Source organism: Hakea prostrata, chromosome 1 (assembly GCF_041222555.1).
Source record: "Hakea prostrata isolate BN-2017 chromosome 1, UWA_Hpros_2, whole genome shotgun sequence".
In the NCBI taxonomy this organism is placed as follows: Eukaryota; Viridiplantae; Streptophyta; class Magnoliopsida; order Proteales; family Proteaceae; genus Hakea; species Hakea prostrata.
The window spans coordinates 24,096,813-24,113,913 of NC_142600.1; the positions used below are offsets into that span (position 1 = coordinate 24,096,813).

The 17,101-nt window shown below is 36.5% G+C and overlaps 1 protein-coding gene across 1 annotated transcript; it reads right to left on the reverse strand.

Annotated features, from left to right (window-relative positions):
- Window positions 1-800: 800 nt before the first annotated feature.
- LOC149028396 (kunitz trypsin inhibitor 5-like) lies at window positions 801-1,538 on the reverse strand. The gene has a single exon (XM_089148353.1). It carries the CDS (start codon window positions 1,536-1,538, stop codon window positions 801-803), a length of 738 nt encoding a protein of 245 aa, XP_089004479.1.
- Window positions 1,539-17,101: the final 15,563 nt, after the last annotated feature.

The window sequence follows — 17,101 nt, forward strand, 5'->3', positions numbered from 1 at the left end:
TACTACCTCCATCAATAAACAACTGAGAGAACCCATTCAACACTGGACGTAGGCTACACACTGCATCTGAACCACTCTAAATCTGTGTTGTCTTCCTCATCTTCTTCTCTTCTGACTTCTTCTTAAATTCGAAACTTAACAACTATAGACCATGATCAAAGATTCAAAATGCAAATTATACATATTCATCCATGTTACTTATTGCTACATTGGATGCTATTATATATTTTTTTTATAAAACATATTTTAGCCATTAAAATCATCATACCCAATGTTAAAGCAAGGCGGAAATTTCTCTGAGCCATTATGGCAAAGAGAATGCATACGCATAAATTTTTCTCACGCCCTCATAATAAATGATCTTGCTTTTTTCCTAAATCTAATGCCATCTTATTTCTGTCATTGGTGCCCCCGATTCCACTTACTAAATAAAGTATTCTATTTTGAATTTATTTTTCTAATTGAAAAAAGAACATCCCATGAATAATAATCCTTCCATTTAATTATCATGAAATAATAAGTTTCATTCATATTGATGATCATCCATATCCTCATTACACATGGTCATGCAAGGGTCACTAGGCTACCATCCATTGCCACATGAAAAGAGGATAAAGGGACCGAAAAACTATTGAAAAAATAAAAAGGGAGATCAAAATTGAATGATATTGAGCTATGAAACACAATAACGAAAAAGAAAGAAAAACTGAAGGCTCCACATTCTGCTATTATTCTTGCTCAGCTAGTCTCAGGAACTCTTCCTTCTCTTATTTCATTTCATGTTAGCTTTTCTTCATTCTCTATTCTTCATTCCCAGCTCTAATGAAGACGAAAGGGAACTCTCTTTGTTCTGAAACCGAAAGCCATCTCTGACCACCCTCGTTAGTGATTCCAACTCTTCCGCATACTATGTGGCAGGATTCGCACACGTTGGGGCAGTAAGCGATTCTATATATAGGGGCTCCTTTGCTTATCCTCTCGATTCTAAACCAATTCCTCACCGTCGACTCTCCTGGGTGCCCTGGCTTTCCCCTCAGCGTCACGTACCTTACACTCGAACTCCTCGACGATGAAAACACCCACCAATTTGCGGCTTGCGCCCTCCTCTCTTCCACTTGCCACACTCTATTCTCAATTCCAGAGAAACGAATGTTTGTATCCATCGATTCCTGAATTGTTGTCGTTGTCTCTCTTTCTGTAGATGGCAGTTCCAATTCTGGGCGTTCTGAGGATGCTGGAGACAAGATCACTGGGGTACCCATGTTCCTATCATACGAGCTTTGCTGCACTGTAGGTGTATGGGTGGTTTGGCTTTGACCGGTGGATCTCTCTCTCTTACCCACCGAGACACCTCCACCAACACCTCCTCTGATAGCTGACACGATGTAGTATGGCACCCCTGCTTGGAGATCATTGCCATCGGTATCTTGCACGGCAAATTGATGGTCGACCTGCGGGTGGTGATTAGAGAAAACAGGCATGGCCTGAATCGAGGCCAAAAGCAAGAACACCAATAGAAGGAGAGCTCTATTCCACATGATGGATGATCGGTTGTAAATGGTTATACTAGGAGCGAAACTAGTGCTGGAATTTGTAAGAGATATTAGAAGTGAGATGGAAAGGAAGGTTATGTGTAGGACAATTTATAGGGAGCTATGGGTACCTGTTTTGGTATTACTCCTCCTATTTGAGTGGATCTGGATGACACTTGTTGAATATTGCTGGTTTAATGTGTGTGTGTTCAACCATGCATTGAATGTCGTAAATAAATCTAAGCCATCTATTCAATGTTGAATAATGAGTTTCAAAATGAGTCTATCAGACAATAGAAAAACTAAGAGTGTTAATGTGTTTTTTAAATGGAAAAAACCTGCTTATTATTTTTTTTTAAATCTTGTGATTTTTTTTATCATTATTATACTATGATCTGAATTGTTAAGTACTAAATAATTAATTATTGTTTTTCAAAAAGAGGTTTTAATTATCAAATTATTATGTGTTGTAAAGTTAAAAGATAACGAGAAGAAATGTAGTAAAGGTAAGAAAGAAAATTAGGACAACATTAATATCTCAATTGCATTGCATTGTGTGCATTCTTTATTTACAGTAACAGTAAATATATTACAATATATATATTCTTTGACATGAAAAAAATCAAAGTTTACAAGGAAATAAAATATACGATATGATTATAATAAAAGGCAAGTATTCAGATTGATTTGGTATGGAATGAAATCAAAGGTGATACAATTGAAATATAATTGCAATATGATGAGGTATGATCTTTAGTTACAAGTAAAAGGCAAGTATTCAACTTTATTGATAATGATTTGAGTATGGAATGATAGGTTCAACTGAAATCACACATTACCATGATACAATATATATATATAAAAAATGAACATGAAAATACAAAGTGTACATAGAAAATGAAAAACGAATAAACACAAAAAAAAGAAAAAAATTAAAAAAAAATAAAAAAAAAAAAAAAGAACACAAAAAAAAAAAAAAAAAAAAAAAAATATAGATTGTCAATATTGTAAGTTGAGGTGGCTGTGATCTTTAGTTAAAAGTTACATATTTTGGTATTATTTATTTGAGAGGTATGGACATTCATAAACAATATTATTTATAAAGATATGTTGATCGCAAAATTGCATGCTAAGCGGACTGAGATCTTCAATTAGAAATCACCTTTTGGTATCATTTCTATGGGGATTATAGACATTCATAATCAATATTATTTATAACAATATGTACAATATTTGATTATTTTAATACAAAATTTATCTTTTTCTTATATATAAAGAAAATTTTTATTGGTAAACATAAAGGACACCACAAAATTTATAGCAAGTTAAAATTATAGACACCTCAAAAAATGTACCAAGTTGGCAGAGACACCCCAAAGTGTTTGTTAAAATAGCAACAGTCTTTGTTTCTATTAGAATGGTAAATTGAATTATAGGAAAGACAAATATATCCTAATAATATTTTTGTACTAAAAATTAAAATTACGATATTATCCTATTCTATATATTGTAACTTAGAAAGACCAATATACCTTTTATAGGTTGACGTGATGGCAATGGTTACAATCAGAATGGTGATGGTGGGTATAGCTATGGTAGCTATCATGGTGGTTATTGTGACAGTGGATCTCATTATTTGAGAGTAGCGGTGCCTTTGATGGCAACTGGAGGAACAAAAATTAGGCTTCAATGTTCAAGTTTCGTGTTTGAGAAGGTTTTCATGTCATCAATTGTTACTTTTTCTTGGATCCTGGTTTCTTATAGAAGTGAATTCCCCTTTTGACCGATGGTTTGTTTGTTATAGTTGTGATTTTAATGTATTTTCAGTCATATTACACAAGAAAAGAATAGAAAGATACTTTCGTTCATGATTGAAGATTTACTAAAAAATTGTTTATGAACAAACCACTTGTCTCATCAAGATTTCAATAGAACATTAAAACGCATCCAAGATCAATTTCTATTTGAAATAGATCCACTTGGTAACAAGTTAAATTTGACATGCGAATTAAATCCACACTAAATATACAAATCATATCATATCATATCATAATGCTATATAAAAGGAAACCTTGAAATAGTTAAGGTATGTATTTTGGTTCAAAATACCCCTTAAGTAGACATCTACTCGTTCACAAAACCCAAGAGCTACCAACTCCCACGCAAGCACCACCAAAAATACATGTACCCTTTCCACACCCCGTATGCTACAAAACCCCCATGCACACGGCACCGAAAGGGCCCTAATCAAACCCAAATGACGGCATCCCAACCGAAATTAGTAATAAATCTTATTTGATTGTGAAAGTTCTACTAAATCTTATCCCGAAAACCAAACATCATTTCAGTGGACCAAAATATCCTTCACAAAGCAACGTCCTGTTTCCAAAAACTCAAATGTCGTCCCCGTATCATTCCAATAAAGCAAACTCACAAGCCAAGCCCATATGAAACCCAACTGTGGTCTCCAAAAACCCAATGCAACGAACATGCTATCCGGACCCTTATTGCTAAAAGAGCAAACCTGACGACAAGAATGAATGGAGAATTAGTTGCATCGTTTTCTCCGACTACCTTCTCCTATGTGGTTGCAGTGTCAAGATTTGCCAAAAGAATGGAGAACCCTATTATTGTCTATGCAACACAAACATGACTACAAAAATGAATGGGGATTTCAGTTGCAGGGTTTTCTCCAATTACCGTCTCCCTATGCGGCCACAGAGAAAGAATGAAGAACCCTTTGTCATCTATGCAACGCTTTAGGCCCGCACAAAAAAAAAGAAGGGAGCAATGCCATCTTCATGTTCCCTGCAAAACCTAAGGAGTGCTACTACTAAATCCAAGACCTAAGGAGCGCTTCTACTAAGAAAATCTCTCCCCCCTAAGCCACACATCTGTCTCTTAACTGGAATGATGAAATTCCCAGATCTGCTTTGAGAATTCTTCATTACAAAATTATTACCAACCGCCAGGGAGGGGTCCTTCAGATCCAAGAACGCCCTTCTCTCATCTTACAAAATTATCCTCTTCCAGTGAGGGGTCCTTTAGTTCCAAGAACCAAGCGTCCTTCTCTCTCCTCTTTTTGAGGTTAACAATAACGAGGGTTAAAGAGTTGAAACCTGCCTCATCACTTGTTGCCTATTGCCTACTCTCCTCCTCACAATGCATAATCTTGATTCATCCTTTAGTTGCAGCAATTTTTTATCTGTTTATTTTAATGGCATTTTTCTATTCGTATCTAGAACCTTTAGATGTCCACCAAAAGCTACATTTGATGGGGCAAAGCAGAGGATATCAATGCCTTTTAAGGTTTTGCTGAAACACTTTGCCTCTACAATGGCTATGCAAATGAGACTTAAAATTTAAATTAATCTTTCTCTTTGTGTGCTTGTGTTGCTACTGTTTAGGTTTTACAGTCCATTTTTGCTTTCCTATTTGTTTGCTTAAATATAGGAGGGGATTGATGAAGAGGAGGATAGAGTTTTGGAAGCTTTTATGTCGAAGGACGCATGCCCATAACAGACGTTTAATTGGAGATCGAGGAGTGAAGGTGGAGGCTTGGGAATAAGTTTTCATGATGCCAAATAGTTGGCAGGTATAGGAAAATGGTGTACCGGCGACTTTGTCTAACACCTCAGTTGATAACATGGGAGGTAGATTGATATCAATTTCTTTTTTAGTCCTTTGTGGGAATCCAGTACAACCTTCTCAAATTATAGTGTTGTCCATTACAGGGAAGCTTTATATTGCTTTATCTTGGTTTTTCTCTTATTGGAATGACATTCCAATGTCTTGATTGCCTTGGATGGATTACTGTGGCAATGCATCTTTAGTATATGCTTCTAATGCCAAAGTTGTTGAATGCCAATCGCATTACTATCTTCTTTTGCCAATTGTCTCCATTAAAATATAACCTAAGAGCTTCTCTTATTTCTTTACTCATTGTTGAATTAAAGTTGGTGAGCAAATGTTTACTTTAGAAAGTTGCATTTAATGGTAGGAACCAATAAGGTGTGAGGTGTCCAAGTGATCATCCGCTTTAAACTTGATAAAGCTTTGCTCCTCTTTCTAAAAGTAATTTAAATCTTCCAACCAATTTTAGCTTTTCTTTTTCTACAGGTTGCTCAAACTCCCAGACAGATTACTAGAATCTAATGAATTATCGTATATCCTCTTTTTTTGGGTGAATCATATAGAGGCGTTCGTATCATCTTATGACATCTTTTCCTATGTTACCTAGACATAATCTTCCAAGTGTGAGAAAGACTATTGTATTCTCATTATTTTCTATGCTGTCGTAACCATATGGCTCATTACCTGAAAAGCTGAAATCAACTAGCTATGCGTGTGAGGAGCATATTCATAACACCAATTATAGGCTACATGTGTGTTTAATTGGTATTGAGGTAGTCTGAATCATTTTCTAGGACATTTTGAATTTGATCCTAAATTGTGATGTGATTGATTCTATTGTCACTGTTTTAGAGTCAAGAATTTCAAATATCTTTAACCCAAAAAAAAAAAAAAAAAAAACACTCTAGAAGTGCTTTGGTGATGCCATCATATAGTAGGTATTCCTAGATTCTTGAACTGATGATCTCCAACGTTGTCCCTATCGTTGAGGCATTCAACTTTGAGCCTGAAAATAAAATAAAATATGAACCTGAATTCCATTTGGAATTATCCCAAATGGTGTTTCTAAATTTCTTTTTGGAGTTATCCTAGACGGTGTTTCTTTTGGAGCTATTTCAAATAAGTAGAATGGTATGATGGTCTTCTTTACATGGTTTGATAGGTGAGGTTAATTGGATCTCTATATTATACTTTGTTCATCAATCATATAGATATTTCTCGCGCCAAAGAATCTAAAAAGTTTCCTTCCTTGCAGGCATCTCTATTCGTGCAATTTGTGTGGGGTCTTCCTCGATTCTTACATCATTTGTAATTCTCCAAGAAAAGGGAGTATACAGGTCATCATGTTGTAAAGAAAAACAAAACAAGAAATTAGAATATTTTCTTTCCTTTTGCCCTTTTTCCTTTCTTTGTAACTCATCGTTACTAAAATTTCTTGTTTCATCGATGGTATTCTTCATTAATTTTATGCCTTTTTAATTTAATATGAGTCTAATTTTGACAAATGATAGGATTGTTATCATTAGGAATGGATTGTTTGCTTGAATATTGTATTTGTTGTTCAATGCAAAGGTTCAATGCAAAAAGCTTTGTAAGTAAAACATTCTATATAAGGATCTCTTAGGTTTTAAAGCCAGAAATTGTCATATGCTAAAAGGAGCCTTGTCAAAAATGGACACCACAGAAAACCAAACATCTATTGCCAAAGACATCAACTAATGACGGTGAAGTTTAAAAGAAAAAGGCATTTGAGGCGCTTGAATAAATGTATATTTTTTAATCAACATGTCCTTTCATCCTTTTTTCTGCATTTAACATTTATATATTTCTTTAATAGACATTTTTCCTTCTTTTTATTACTTTTACATATATTTTTTATCTACATGTGCAAATGCATGTACGAGTTTTACCAGTCTCCATAAAACAAAAATGAAACTCACAAAGATTGCCATGTCCTCAATTTTGAAAACTGGGGAAGACAATTTAATTCCTAGATTAAATTTTAAAAAATAAGAATGAAACTCACAAAGATGCCTTTGTAGATCCAATGAGTTAAATTTGGCGTGTCATGTACAATGGAAAGAAGGAAAATTTTCAACGATGTGACTGTCATTTCATGTGTTTGCGTTTGGGCATGGTGTGCGAGAACAAAATACCAGGTACAGTCTCTATTAGGAACAAAATAGAAGGATTTTCACTCATAAAGAACAGCCTCCCTCAACGATTATCGATCCGCACCATCTCACGAGCAGTTAGGTTGAGATTCACAGATGATATGAAACAGGCGATAGACTTCCCCACCATCATTTCTTCGAAAAATGAAACATCAAAGTGTCGTACTCACTTCGAAGAGAAACAGTGCAGAATTGGACGCCCCCACAAAATGGCTAGCTAAAGATTTAACTACAATGATACCATCGGCAGAAATTGAAACGAAGAGATTGTTTTCGAATGTTCAAGAGGCAAGAAGCACTTAAACATACTTCAAGCAAAGGTGCATGCAATTAAAGGGGGCTTATGGCAAGCAAAACAATGAGGTTTTGACAAGGTTTAAGTCTTCTCAGATTCTCAGGTAGCCATATATACAATTCTGGGAACCTACAACCCAAACTGGGGAGTTCTGAATCTTCTCAAGGACATCCAAGTTTTGAGGATTGCATCGCCAATTGTTATTTTTTCCATGGGGTTGTGGAGACAGAGATTTGCAGATTGTCTTGCTGAGTTGCATTGCTTCATAACGAATAAGAAATTTCCTTTAATCGGCTCGGCTTACTAGTTTGTCTCTCCACCTTTGTTCAGGAGGAACGTCTGAGCCAGTGATCTTCTCTCCAGCATCCATACAATGCCCAGGATTGGAATTGCCATTTACAGAAAGAGAAACAATGACAGTAATTCAAGAGTCGATGGATACGACCATTTGTTTCTTTGGTATTGAGAATAGTGTTGGCCAAAATTGATAAATAGATCAGGAGAAACAGATATTATCAGGAGAAACTAGAAGACAACAATCAAAGAATATATCAATACTAATTAACAAGGAAAAATCGAAATACACTCAAACGGAACCTGAACGGGAAGCAAGAAGAGTAAGGAATTAGAATCGTCGAGGCACGTCAGACGCTTTCCTTAAAACAGATTCGTCCCCTCCACAGTGTGCTTGAGGATTCAACGGACGTCTGTCTCCCAGGATACAACGACGAACAACGATGTACTTAGCACAAAGTATATCGCAATGACGAACTTGACATGTGCCTTCCTTCTATCACCACACGATTCAAACACGAAACCAAACTCGAAACCAAACTCAAGAGAAAACTCACAAACGTTTTAAGAAGACTCTTAAATCACACTTAACATTCTTCTTTGAAAACACACCACAACCACCATCTTCACCAAGGGGGGGATCCCTATTTATAGAGGAATTCTATGTCTCTTTAACTAGCTTAAAAGATGAAAAGCCATAGTCATTATTCCCCAAACTTAATGAATTAAGTTATGGAAATGAAAAGCTTTATTAATAATCAAGCTAGAAACGAGAAGTTTCTTGGAAATCAAGAGTCCCCAAAACCCTCCATAATTATCTTAGGGAAATGAGAAGTTTGTTGTTAGGAAATAGAAGGTCCCATAACCTCCATTCTTGAACTCACCTTGGGAGATGAAACACCCAAAAGTCCATACGTATTCCATACATTTATTTCCACAAATGCATGTATTTCCACAAACTCTCCATATGAATGGTTTTTCATTCACATTCACTCATGCTCAAAGAGCATATTCCAACAATCCCCCACATGAATGAAAATGACGACGAAAAAACAAAATAAACAACGACCGACAAGGTGATCGAATCCTACGGTGAAAGCCTGCATAGGATAGGTAGGTTTTGCCTTTGAACCTTCCCTTGTGAAAGTATATTTACTTTACTAGCTGATCAGTAGACGCGATGTCCTTGAACTGTTCTGCCATTTGTGTAAATGATGATACACTCCACACAGACATTCCCTTGACACAATTACAGTTCTCATGGTTATGTCCATTTTGGCCGTGGACATCGTCCTGGTTCTGCGAGAGTTTCTAGAGAATTGAGCCTTCACAATTCTCCTTTGAAGCGGCCCCTCTTCTCTCTCACATAGGTGATTTCTTACTTAAGAGTACCCCGCATTACTCCGCTTGGAACCATCGTTATTCTAACGCATAAGAATCATTAAAAGCATAAGCTTAACCTATTCCTTTACGGGTATCACTGTTTTCATCATAGGAATGGGTAGAGGATTAACCCCCACGCCCGGGGGGGGGTTGGTTGCCCGCCGCCCGCGTGGGGCCCCCCCCCCCGGGGCCCCCTAAGTGACTTCAGAAATTCGATGTATTTCAGTTTTATATCAATTTACCCAATAAGAGAAAAAAAGAATATCACCCTTCCTTTATTTCTATTATTTTGGGGTTTTTTTATCCAAAAAAATAAAAAAAAAAATTTTCTTAAAAAAAACCCCCCAAAAAAAAAAAAAAAAAACCCTTTTTTAAAAAAAAACTTCATCAATATAAGTTTAGTTGTCCTATTGATACCTAGATCTTGGGATCTCCAGTCAACTAAGTTAGGTTTCCACTGTAATGAACCTATGCATTCATGGGCTTAAGTCCCATTCCCTTCGATGATTGTTCAACTTGATCTCTATTCAATCCTTTGGTTAGCGGATCTGCAAGATTTTCTTTTGACCTTACATAATCAATTGTTATGATTCCAGTCGAGATCAAGTGTCTAATGGTATTATGTCGACGACGTATGTGTCTTGACTTACCATTATACATCACATTTAGTGCTCTCCCAATAGCTGCTTGGCTATCACAATGTATACATATAGCAGCACAGGCTTTGGCCATTCTGGAATATCCTCTAAGAAGTTCCTTAGCCATTCGGCCTCTTCGCCACACTTATCTAAGGCAACAAACTCAGATTCCATTGTGGATCTGGTTATTACTGTTTGTTTAGAGGATTTTCACGAGACAGCTGCTCCTCCTAAAGTGAATACATACCCGCTAGTTTGCTTTAGATTCTTGTATATCAGATATCCAACTTGCATCTGAGTATCCTTCTAATACTGCAGGCTCTCTAATATAGTGTAATCCATAATTACAAGTATGCCTTAAGTATCTAAGTACCCTAACAATAGCTTTCCAATGATTAGCTCCAGGGTTACTTGTGAATCTACTTAAGCTGCTCACAACATAGGCGATATCAGGCCGTGTACAACTCATTAGGTACATCAGGCTACCTATTATTCTAGCGTATTTAACTTGAGATACAACGTCTCCTCGATTCTTGGACAAATATTGATTCAAATCAATTAGAGTTCTGGACACATCAGAATCGCCCTTGTTAAACTTTTCAAGCATCTTGTCCACAGAGTGTGACTAACTCAATAGGAGACCATCAACTGTTCGATGAATCTTTATTCCCAAAATTACATCAGCCAATCCCATATCTTTCATGTCAAATCTTGAATTTAACATGTTTTTGGTAGAATTGATCATTTGTGCATTACTACCAACAATTAATATGTCATCTACATATAGACAAAGAATGACATATCCATTATCCATGGTCTTAACATAGACACACTTGTCACACTCATTGATCTTAAAGCCATTTGACATCATAACATTGTCAAATTTTGCGTGCCATTGTTTTGGTGCTTGTTTGAGTCCATACAAGGACTTCACCAACTTACACACTTTCTTTTCTTGTTTGGGAGAAATACAACCCTCAGGTTGTTCCATATATATTTCTTCCTCAAGATCTCCATTGAGAAAAGCCGTCTTCACATCCATTTGATGGATTTCTTGACCTCGCAAGGCAGCAATTGCTAATATCATCCTTATAGATGTTATCCTTGTTACAGGAGAATAAGTATCAAAGTAGTCATGACCTTCGCGTTGCTTGTAACCCTTTATTACAAGTCTAGCCTTATACTTATCAATTGTTCCATCAGTCTTCATTTTCCTTTTGAAGATCCACTTAGAGCCTAATGGTTTACTTCCTGGAGGAAGGTCCACTAACTCCCAAGTATGATTTTGCATAATGGAATCAATTTCACTCTTTATGGCTTCTTTCCATAAAGGACCCTCAGTTGAGCTCATAGCTTCTTTATACGTTTGAGGTTCAACTTCTAACAAGTAAGTCGAAAAATCTGGCCCAAAAGATTTTTCTATTCTTGCTCTTTTGCTTCTTCTAGGCTCTACCACTATCTCCTCCGATTCATAGTAAAGATCTGGAACCGGATCATTACTTTCATTAGCCTAAGTTGTTTGGTTAGACAAGCCTGAACCATCTTCTTTGGAGTTACAAGGAAATACATGTTCAAAGAACGAAGCATTCCTTGATTCCATTATCGTATTCTTATGAATCTCGGGGTTTTTAGATTCATACACAAGAAATCGATAAGCACTGCTATTTTGAGCATAGCCAATGAAAATACAATCAACCGTTTTTGGACCTATTTTCATTCTCTTAGGTGTTGGAGCCAACACCTTGGCAAGACACCCCCACACTTTCAAGTAGTTGTAGGAAGGCTTTCTTCCTTTCCAAAATTCATAAGGTGTTTTATCCTCTTTCTTCCGAGAAACCTTATTCAAAAGGTAGTTAGCCGTTAAAATGGCTTCCCCCCACAAGTTCTGTGGCAATCCAGAACTTATCAACATTGAATTCATCATTTCTTTCAATGTACAATTTTTGCGTTCAGCCACTCCATTAGATTGTGGAGTATAAGGAGGTGTGACTTCGTGAATAATACCATGTAGTGCACAAAAATCACTAAATGGTTCTACATATTCGCCACCATGGTCACTTCTCACCATCTTAATCTTTTTATTAAGTTGGTTTTCAACTTCTTGCTTATACAAAATAAATTTTTGTATAGCCTCATCCTTGCTCTTAAGCAAATATACATAGCAATATTTCGTGCTATCATCGATGAAAGTGATAAAATATTTGTTACCCCCTCGGGTTTGAACAAATTTTAGATCACAAATGTCACTATGAATTAAATCAAGTGGTTCAATATTCCTTTTAATCGTTTGGAACGATGATTTAGTTAGTTTGGCCTCTATACAAATTTCACATTTATGCTTGGGATCAATGTTAAATGAAGGTATGTGGTCCATGTTAATTAATCTACGTAGAGTATCAAAATTAACATGACCTAGTCTACCATGCCACAAGTTAGAAAACTCAAGCATATAAGAGGAAGGCTTTCCATTATCATTGATGGGTTTTGACTTAATAGCCATTACATTCATTTTCAGCATCCCATCTTTTACATACCCTTTCCCAACATAAACACCTTGTTTGATCAAAACTAACTTTTCAGATTCAAACACCATTTTGAATCCATGTTGACTCATAAGTGTTCCAGAAATCAGATTTTTCCGGATGTCAGGCACATAAAGGACATTTCGCAGCTTCACTTCCTTGCCTGATGTCATCCTTAAGAACACAGTTCCTTGACCCTTGATTTCAGAAGTTGCAGAATTTCCCATAAATAACTTTTCACCATTATTCACAGGTGTGAAATCAGAGAAAGTAGCTCTATTGCAACAAATATGGCGTGTCGCTCCAGTATCCAGCCACCATTCCCTTGGATTTGAGTCTATCATATTGACTTCAGATACCACCGCAGAGAGACTCATATCAGACAATTCATATGTGGCATTGTCAACCAAGTTTGTCTCTTTTTTCTTGTTCCTTTTTAGCAATCTACAATTTGCCGATTTGTGACCCATCTTGTCACAATTAAAACATTTTCCTTGGAACATAGGTTTCTTAGAGATTCCTCCTTGGAACATCGGTTTCTTAGAGATTCCACCTTTAGGTCCCATATTGAAACCCGATTTGTGCTTACCTTTCTTATTCTTGGAGCTTTCATCACGCTCCACCACATTTGCCTTGTCAACAACAAGGTTGGAGAACTTCCTCTCTGAGCCTTTATTGTCTTCTTCTATGCGAAGTCTAACAATTAGATCTTCAACATTCATCTCTTTCCTTTTGTGCTTCAAATAGTTCTTGAAGTCTTTCCATGCTGAGGGTAGCTTTTCAATGATTGCAGCTACTTGGAAAGACTCACTCATGGTCATTCCCTCAGCATGAATTTCATGAATGATCGTTTGGAGTTCTTGAACTTGACTCATCACAGTCTTTGAGTCTATCATCTTGAAATTCAAGAATTGACCCACAAGAAACTTTTTAGCACCAGCATCCTCAGATCTGCACTTATGATCTAAGGACTCCCAAAGTTCCTTGGCAGAACCCTTAGGACTATACACACTATACAGTGCATTAGTCAAGCCGTTCAGAACATAGTTCCGGCAAAGGAAATCAGATTGTTTCCATGATTCAATCGTTTGAGCATTTGAACCATCCTTCCCATCAGTGGGAGGATCCTCTTTCAAGAATCTCGCAAGATTCAAAGTTGTTAAATAAAACAACATCTTTTGTTGCCAAGTTTTGAAGTTTAGTCCTCCAAACTTTTCAGGTTTCTCATGGTGATTCACTGGAATCGAGACCGATTGAGTAGTGGCCGTAGGAGCCTTCACACTCGTGTTATCTCCCATATTTCAACCTGAACAAAATCTGAACAAAATATGTTTTAAGATTGTTGGCCAAAATTGATAAATAGATCAGGAGAAACAGATATTATCAGGAGAAACTAGAAGACAACAATCAAAGAATATATCAAAACTAATTAACAAGGAAAAATCGAAATACACTCAAACGGAACCTGAACAAGAAGCAAGAAGAGTAAGGAATTAGAATCGTCGAGGCACGTCAGACGCTTTCCCTTAAAACAGATTCGTCCCCTCCACAGTGTGCTTGAGGATTCAACGGACGTCTGTCTCCCATGATACAACGACGAACAACGATGTACTTAGCACAAAGTATATCGTAACGACGAACTTGACATGTGCCTTCCTTCCATCACCACACGATTCAAACACGAAACCAAACTCGAAACCTAACTCAAAACAAAACTCACAAACGTTTTAAGAAGACTCTTAAATCACACTTAACATTCTTCTTTGAAAACACACCACAACCACCATCTTCACCAAGGGGGGGATCCCTATTTATAGAGGAATTCTATGTCTCTTTAACTAGCTTAAAAGATGAAAAGCCATAGTCATTATTCCCCAAACTTAATGAATTAAGTTATGGAAATGAAAAGCTTTATTAATAATCAAGCTAGAAACGAGAAGTTTCTTGGAAATCAAGAGTCCCCAAAACCCTCCATAATTATCTTAGGGAAATGAGAAGTTTGTTGTTAGGAAATATAAGGTCCCATAACCTCCATTCATGAACTCACCTTGGGAGATGAAACACCCAAAAGTCCATATGTATTCCATACATTTATTTCCACAAATGCATGTATTTCCACAAACTCTCCATATGAATGGTTTTTCATTCACATTCACTCATGCTCAAAGAGCATATTCCAACAAATAGAGTGTGGAAGAGAGGAGGGGGCAAGCCGTAAGTTGGTGGTGGTTGCCATCATCAAGGACATCAAGTGTCTAGGGTATGTGACACTAAGGGGAAAGCCAGGGCACCCGGGGAGTCAACTTTGAGGAACTGGTTCAAATTCGAGAGGATAAGCAAGGGTAGCTCAATATATAGAATTGCATTTTGCCCTAGTATGCGTGGGTCTTGCCATCTTTTCTGTGGAAGGATTGGGATCACTACGGAGAGTGGTGAGAGATGGCTTTCAGTTTCAGAAAATAGAGAGTTTTCTTTTGTCTTCATTAGAGCTAGGAATGATGAATAGCGAAGGAAGAAAAGAAAACTTGAATTGGAATAAGAGAAGGGAATTAAAAACTCAAAATTGAAATAAATGAATGCAAATTAATCAACTTACAAAATAAATGAAAAGAAGTACAGAATAAATCGAATCTCATTAAGATGATTAGTTCTTGTCTACAGTGCTTAGCAAATTGATGAACTTCACCTCTGAAGATACAACTCTTTAAACCAATTTGGCATTCCAACAAATTGGACTCAATTGAACTTGATAGAACTCACTACACTTAAAAACTAAAGAAAATAATTGATTTTTAGACTTTAACTTAAGGAAACTAAAAATCAGAATTTTGAAGAAAAGAGAAATGTCAACTACAAAACCCACTCTACTTCCCACAAGTCTCTTATCGAGTTATCATATTTATAAGAGATGGAAAGACACAAATGAACCAATGTGTCAATTTGAAATAATGTGCTTATTTGAAACAATATGTCCCATGAATCGAAAGGCGCTTGAATTAATGTATATTTTTTAATCAACATGTCTATTTCAATTTTCAATCAGCGTACTCATTGAAGAAGAGGTACATATACACATGTCTTCTAAATACTAAAGGCATATTGAACCAATGCGAATATTTGATGCAAAAATTAATTTATAATTATTCTTTTTTTTTTAAATCAAACATGTAATACAACAAATTGTAAGTGGATAAGAAATTTAAAGAAGGGACCAAGATCATTCAAACCTGATAGAATCCGGTATATACGATTGTGGGGTTCGTCGGGCTAGTGGGAATGGATTTTTATCCGATCCTATTCTGACAGGGTCATGTTCCCTCCAGTTAGTCATTAGATGGTGGACATGTGTTTTTTTCTAAATTTATGGTGAAGATTATTCCATCTCTTAATCACTCCAACCCTAACTCGTTTCTGCCTTCTCCCTCTTCACCTTTGGTGATGGCGACTCACCACCAACACCATCGCCACCACAAATTAAAAAGTTAACAAACTTCCTTTACTGAGGTGGCATGCTAACTTTCTCACCCCATGCCTTTTCAAAATCCCACAAAATATATAGGATTTGTGGAAAAATGTGGAAAACAAGGACTTACATTTAACACTTTTCACATAATCCTTCTTTTCCATTCCTTCTCCCTCACCCTATTTTTTCCACTCCACCTTTGCAAACAAACACAACCTTAACTTATTTTGATTTGATTAGTTCCATATAAATTGTGATTTTCTACGTTTTCTATGTTAAGGAAAACTTACCAACTAGTTACAACACCCCACCCCCCCCTCCCCCCAACAAGAACCCTTGAATTTGGTCTTAACAGACCTTATTCAATGATGATTCTTAGTGGCCAATTTTTTGAGCATATTCTTTGTAGAGATCCCTTTGTAGATTTTTTCCTCTTTTTTTTTTTTTTTTTTTTTTTGGGTGTAAGAAAGCACTTCATTGAGAAAATGTGGACAAGCAAAGCTCTAATAACCACTCAAACGAACACAGCCATTCCGTTGGTTCATCAAACAAGAGAGTTTTCCTTGCTAGAAAATCCGCAATAACATTGGAATTTCTAGGAATATAAGAAGGAATAAAGCTCAGCAACTTTGAAGTTAATTATTGAATGTCATCAACAATGGGTTGAACCTCGCAGTTTGCTTGGGCTTTTACATTGACGATGTTGATAAACCGTTGGTTGTCTGTTTCCATCTGTAGGTGCTCAAAGCCTGCACCAATTGCATATAATAATCCAGCTTTAAAGACATATGCTTCACCTTCTATAACCTAGTTGGGCACAAAGGGATGGAGGCAGTAAGCATAGGTTTACCTGAGTAGTCTCAAACTATAACTCCAGCATCTCCTTTCTTTTCCTTTTTATTCAGCAAGGCATCCACGTTCACCTTGAAGAAGGGTGGGGTTGAGGGGATCCAATGTTGATCTTCCTCATCTTGTAAGTTCCCTTGGTGCAAGTCACCATCTAGTTAAACATAGGTATCTATGCGCCAAAATTCTTGATGAGCTACCAAGGCCTTCTCGATAATTTCTTATTAAGTCCATATTGTCTTCCGATGTACCCTATCATTTTTTGCATTCCATAAACTCTATGCCATGAATGAGCACAAACTTTGCATTTTCTAGGTTTCA

Bases quoted from the DNA above. Each gene is read 5' to 3' on its own strand.
- LOC149028396 (XM_089148353.1), bottom strand. From the start codon at position 1,538: ATGTGGAATAGAGCTCTCCTTCTATTGGTGTTCTTGCTTTTGGCCTCG.